At 40.6% G+C, this 6739-nt stretch overlaps 1 protein-coding gene across 1 annotated transcript in view; it reads left to right on the top strand.

Annotated features, from left to right (window-relative positions):
- The first annotated feature begins 6091 nt into the window (after window positions 1-6091).
- F5 (coagulation factor V) overlaps window positions 6092-6739 on the top strand; it is a 35026-nt gene continuing 34378 nt past the window's right edge. Inside the window, exons 1-2 of the mRNA XM_033053410.1 lie at window positions 6092-6178; window positions 6357-6542. Of these exons, the coding sequence (XP_032909301.1) occupies window positions 6382-6542 (161 nt within the window). The 5' untranslated portion in view covers window positions 6092-6178; window positions 6357-6381. The remainder of the gene's footprint in view (window positions 6179-6356; window positions 6543-6739) is intronic.

Here is a 6739-nt window from a genome sequence, read left to right as displayed (position 1 = left end):
GTGATGTATATGTTTTTCCTTTGATGCATCAGAATCTTTTGAAATATCCTTCTCCCTAAAAGATGTCTGTTCACCTCCTTTAAGAAAGTAAATTAGTTTCATAAGTCTCCAGTAAATTAAGTTATAAAATACTTGTCAGGCTTTTGATGAAAGCAAGTGGCATGATTTTTTTAAAATGTATAACCCAAAAAAGACTTTTTTTCCTCTGACCCTAACAGAAAAAGAGGCACAGCAGAACTGAAGAGAGCTTGCCAATGACTTAATCACCATGATATTAAATGCCTTATGGCATTTTTAGCCCTGCACTGTCTGATGTCACAAAAGTCAATCCTGGGTGACTAAGACATGGTGCTCTGCTTGGCTGCTTATCAAAGTGGCTGTACCTGCAAGCAAATTTGACCTGGATGCACTTACAGCCATTGTACTGTACCTTAATCTTCCTCTTCCTTTTGGATTAATGTTTAAAATTCCTGAAAGAACCAAAGGTTACTGTTGCAGGAACTACTATAAACATGCAAGCATAGTAACTTCAGTTAAAGCTTCTGCCAAATCCTACATGATTATTAATTATCTGAATTTTGTATCTGTATCAGAAGAGCTCCCAACAAGTTCTAATCTGCTCACTTTCCTAGTACGCACCTTACAGTTCTTTTGGCTCTTTGCTCACCTTCTGTTACTTGATCTTGGACTTTGGGTACATTCTCATTTACAGGTGCTGCATGCAGTGAAGGTGTGAGTGAAATTTTGGTTATACTGAATCTAAAGATTATGCACAATGAATGAGTTATGATACAAAGGGAGAACAACCTCATGGAGATGTAAAATAATGACCATCACAGCCTATTTTCAAACTTCAGGTGTCTAGTCTTCAATTTACTTGAAATGTAAAAATAATACTAGTAAAAAATTTAAAATACCAATAAATACTTGCTTTCAATGAAAAATAAATGTGGAAAAAATAAATGTGGGAAGTGCAGTTCTGTATTTAGTATTTTGAAAGTCTAATCAAAGCCTAAGCTACAAGTAATGAAAGAGGAAATAGTGTTAAATGGGCAATTTCAACTTTGTCCTTCTGTGGCGGCATTTTTAGGTGTGGGAAGGTAGTTTGTTTAACCAGCTTGCTAATAAAAAACCTGAACGATTGCTAGAGAACTAGAGTGCTTTGGATTTGTCTTTGTTGTGAAGTCTGTAGGAACAGTTACAATTTAGGGTCTTGTTATGCTAAAAGCTTACAGATTTCATGTTTCTTTCTGAAACATGCCTATCTGCTTTTCTAGTGGAAGATAGCCTTTTATGCCAGATCTGTTTTAAGTCTATTATTTGGGGGAAAAAATCTGGACATATAAAATTCAGTGTACAAAGGATGAAAGTTTTAATTAATTTAGAGTATCATCCTTATTGTTGCAAGTACGTGTGTACAATTTGATAAGAGGCTCTCTTTTTTGGTAGTCCAGTTTCAGTTGCAACTAATTTATAATGAAAAAATTCTTCCTCGCTGCAAACTGTTGCATTGGTATCCTTACTGTTCTTCTCTACAGAAAGAAACCCAAGATGAATGTGCTGCTAGACTGACTTAGCATGACAGCAGCTGCTCCCATGGTGCGTATCAGTTGTAAGGTTGGGCAAATACAGAAATCTCTTAGTAAAGAAGACAAACTGGAACACAAAGAACGCAATGAGTAGGAGCAATATTCTTCTTTGAGTAAAACTGAAATTTTTTATGGCAAAAATTAAATGCATAGAAGAAAAAAATAGGCTTCACTTGAGTCAGTCCAAAGTTTTAAGTGAGATACTAATGCAGTTTTTGAAGAGAGGAAGCTTGTATATTCTTGTTTGTTCCTTAAAATTATTTTTTTTTTCAGACCACAAGCCAGTGGTTTTAGACAAATTCATTAATGCATTGAAATTAGGTTTAACAGCATTTAGAAAATAAACATGTTTATTTTTTTTTTTTCTCTGTAACTTTACTGAATTCAGCATCTCTGTACAAATAGTTTTGGGTCCTGCTAAGTGATTATTTTTGGCAAACATTTTCTGGAGGAACATCCAGTTCTAACAAGCAACATTTGCTTGTCTGCTAAGGAAAAACACTGGTTTAAAAGGTGAATGTATTTAGGTTTAAATCAACATGATTATTTGTCTTCTGAAGCACTTTTGAAGTGCCAGGGCAATCTGAAATGCCCTTCTACAGTCTTACTGCCTTTTAGTTTGTTTATGACCACAGAAGTCACGCAGGGTACCTTCTCTTAACAGCGTACACAATGTGTTATTGTGGGGCTGTCATCAAAACACATACATCTTCTTTTGTGTAACTTGTTCTCTGAAAGAAAGCCTCAGTTTTTGTGCCATCTTTTCTTTTTGCCTGCTCATACTTTTTTGGCATAGCACACATACTTTCGGCTTCTGAACTGAGCTGTTTCACAGCTTAACTTTCTTGGCTTTAAGCCCACTTGCAGAAGTGAAGATACTCGGCTGATGGCCTCTGTTCTTGGTTGTGCCTGGCAGATTTGGTAAGTGCCCCCTCTGTCTTTTACCTGCTTCAGAACCACGTGCTCACTGCTGATTCAATAATTAACTCCTTGTTTGCCCATGAAGGCTGTTCACCGTGCACTAAACAAGGTACACTGCTGGGCTGCTGTGTGTTGATTGGTGTGTTTGAATGAGAGGGAGATCTCTCTTAGGACTCGATAGCAAACAATTCTGCAATTGTTGTACAATTTTTTCTTCTCTGTACTAACTCCTTCTCCGTCACCAGTTGTGAAAGCTGATGGCAGGCATCAGGATATGCCTGCCTGCTGGCACGTAGGGTATTTTTTTGCTGAAGTAGAACCAAGGTTGTTGTGGATCCTAATTAGTTATTAGCAGCAAGTTGCATATCACCACTTTACATCTCTTTTTAAACATCTGTTCTTGACCGCTCAGAATCGGCCTAGGCTATTTCACCCAGCCTGGGTGGAAAACTGGCATTGCCAGTTAATTTTTACAAGTCCGCTTTTAGAGCAAGACTGCAAATATACCCTTAGTATGTTTTCACATGTCGCATAACCAGAAATCAGGACTGTAATTGCTGGGTGTCAGAATAGCCACTAGTCTTGCCCAGTTGGAAGATGCAGATCTGCTCTTAGATATTGCTTAGGCTTCTCTTTCCATGCTTGGTTTTCACTTGGCATTTCAGTATCAGTGCATCCTAAAGCTACTACAGTAATTTCACGATTATAAACCACACCATTTTGACTAAAATTTTGCTCCCACCCCAGAAATGCGGCTTTCACTCAGGAGTGGCTAATATGTGAATAATTTTCTGAAATTTTCAACCCCGAAAGTGCCAGCCAGGGTGCCGAGCCAAGCACCTGCCAGTAAAACCCGGCATTTCGCGATAGTTACAAATTGGTTAATGTGTTGTGCAGCGGGTGCAGGCGGGCTCCGTGTCGGCAGCGCGGCCGGGAAGGGAGGCGGGGGCTCTGTGCTGCCATCCCTGCGGACCGAGGCAGAGGCGGGGGCTCCGTGCTGCCATCCCCGCGGCCCAGGGAGGAAGCGGGGGGCTCCGGCCCCAGTCTGCCGCTGCTGCCGCAGGAGCAGGCAGGCTCCGCCCCTGCCTGCTGCCGCGGGAGCGGGGGGGGCTCCTTCCCCTCCTGCTACTGCGGAGCGGGAGGGCTCCTTTCCCTCCTCCTGCCGCCGCTACGGGTGCCGGCAGGCTCCGTCCCCACCCGCCACCACGGGGCGGTGCTGGGCTGGGGCAAGTGAGCCCGGCGCAGCAGCGGCCAGCCCCAAGTGGCCCAGCCGAGTTGGGCCACCCGGCCCCGTACGCAGCCCCGTGCCCACACGACCTGAGCCCAGCCAGTAAACCCCGCAATCCCGCAATTCTGTTACTACTTGGCAACTTGGTTGCATGGGGATCCTCGCTGCGAACGACAGAGCGGCTTATAACCAGGTGCGGCTTGTGTATGGACACAGAACGAAATGTTGCCGACGCCCGGAGATGCAGCTTATAGTCAGTGCGGCTTGTAATCATGAAATAACTGTACTTTGTTTTGGGAATAGCCTTGTTCATTGTGCTGCAGAGATTGCCTTGCCAGTCTGCACTGGACCCACATTCCTCTGTGCATGGCTTTTGACCACATGATTTTTTGATGTTGTTGACTTGTAATTTACACTTCAACATGTGGGTAAGCAATGAGGATAAAATATGAAGTTTGCAACATGTTCAGTGCTGTGAAGTAGGAAAAAAGATCACAGCTGAATATATGAATACCCAATAACATTGCATTGTCTTGGAAGAGTCAGCCTGAAAGAAAACATTCTGTAGTCACTTGTCATAGGCTAATAGTAATAGCTTGCGGACAACCAGCATTAATTTAAAAAATATTATGTGTATATATTAGACTTTCCCAACACTAGGATATAATTGCAGATATTAGAAATTAATGATCAGGTAGAAGGGAACAATATCTTTGGATTATTAATAATGATTTTCAGAGCACTGAAACTTCATAAAGCCTAGAGGACATAATTGTGATGGAATAGCTTAAATAAAAGAAGAAAAAAGGAAAAACCTAAGGCTGATGCAGATGATTTCAGGTAGGTCAATTTTACATTGATACTTAAAATGTGAGAAGAGGAGAAATAAGCAAGCAGACAGTGTTGGGTATCTTGTTCATAAAGGGTTAAAGAAAGGTAACAAATAGTAATCAATGTACCTTAATGGAAAGTATGTCTAGTGCAATTTGATACTGTTTTTTAAAGCTATGAATATGATCAGCCACACTTATGAAAGAAATTCTTACCTTTAGAGTGATACTGTATAATCTGTTGACTAAGAAATTTCAAAAATAGAGCTCCCAAATTCCTCAAAATGGCTAAAAGGGAAGTAACCAATTGATGTCAGTTTGGATGATTCCCAGCTCACAGACACAAAACAAGGGGTGTTAATAACGTCATCTGGGTATTAATTTTTAGCCTGGAACATTTTAGCTTTTTGTTAAAAAGAAAAATTATTGTAATGGAAATTTCAAATGCAGACACTTAGTTCATTAAACAGAATCACAGGAAGATATGTTTAAAGAAATATACCATGATGTTGGTAGTCATGTGCTAAGTGAGCACGATTGTTTTCATATTTATGCACGTTTTATGTTTATGATCCTGAAGTTTGGTAGCGAGCATTTAGCTGTTGGTCTTCATCAATTTATTTTTTTCAGCCATCTTCCCTTCCTATCTCTTCTAAGGGTTTATGGTACCATGTAGTTTGGATAGAATTAACCAAGCTGCCAGTTAGGCCTTTCTGCTGTTAAAAAATATATCAAACCTAGAATTGATCAGGTTTTCTTTTGAAGTAATCTAAAATGAAATGTTGTCCTTTTTATCTAGTTCTGGAGTGGAGTTACTTTGATTTGGAGGTTTAGGTAATTTTTTCATTAAAATATTAGCAAAACATTATTAAAACTGTTGCTTTCATTTTCTGGCCACAAAAAAAAAAAAAAAGGATTTTTTCTTTTTCTAGTAATTGAGTGTGTGAGAAACATGATCAACAATTTACTTGTTGTTTTGACCAACTTCTTAGCACTGACAAAAGCAGGGAAATATTTTTGGTAATACACTTGACATTTGTAATTATCATATCAAAAGGTATTTTCCTAATCATTTCTTATTAGATAAATGTCAACAGACCCTAGTCAAGACTAGATTAAAAGTCTTCAGTCTGACCTGGTAGCTGCCACTGAGAAGCCCATTGGTTACCTATTGCCTGAGGTATTTGGGAGTGTAGTGGGAATCAAGCGGAAGCTGGCAACGTTTGGAACGGCGGCTGCCTTACTGTTATGAGCACACAGTACATGGTGATCTGAACTAGATTTTAGCTCTGCACCCAATTCTATTCCCCACACCTAATCCTTCAGTATTTTGCTTTTAACCTGGGAATGATTTCTTAGGAGGTGTAGCATCTACCTGGGAAATTTCCATCAGTCCTGGGTTTCCATTTTCTGAGAAGATAGAAAATATGCCCCCCCTTCTTCCTCACCACTCAAGTCAAACATCCTGTAATTGAAGTAATCTAAATAATATTCTGCCTCTGATATCCTGCTGCTTCAGTACACAATGACCCAACCACCTAGTGGGGCTGAAACTGCTTCTCCTTGGTGCTTGTCTCTTGCTAGAGGTGGTGTGGAGGAGGGGAAGGAAGGTAGTTTAAACAGTTTTTTATCTCTATTGGATCCCTGTCAGTAAGGGGAGGCGGAGGTGAAGAGCAATGACCTGAGCAAAGCAAATGTTACCCTGTTGCATCATAATTATTTCATATCTGAGGGGAAGTTAGAAGCAACAACAGCAATAAAAGCAGTGGTTTCTGCCTTGTCTTCCAGAGCAGCATCAGCAGGCATCTCTACCATGACACTGCGCTGCTTGCAGCTTTTTCTCTTGCTTCTGCTTGGTTCATGGTGGCCAGACTCAGAGCAGCATGTGGCCGGAGCTGTGAAGGTCAGGGAGCACTATATAGCTGCACAGATCACTAGCTGGACCTACAAACCGGAACCTGAGGAAAAGTCCAGGTAACAAAGCACAGGATTGGGATGAAATTAGTCCTCTCTTGTGACTGAAAAGTGGTTTGTGTCTCTCATCTCTTGTGGAATTGCAGAGCCCAGGAGGACTTTGGAGCTCTGTCTGTTGATTTCAGAGGAACTTGGTTGATCTTAAACAGCATGATATGAACTAGAGCTGGTGACATATTAAAAGCTCCTTTTTATTT

This window comes from Catharus ustulatus, chromosome 2 (assembly GCF_009819885.2).
Source record: "Catharus ustulatus isolate bCatUst1 chromosome 2, bCatUst1.pri.v2, whole genome shotgun sequence".
Taxonomy (NCBI): domain Eukaryota; kingdom Metazoa; phylum Chordata; class Aves; order Passeriformes; family Turdidae; genus Catharus; species Catharus ustulatus.
Note: the sequence above shows the minus strand (reverse complement) of the source record. Positions and strands in the feature narration are given on the sequence as shown.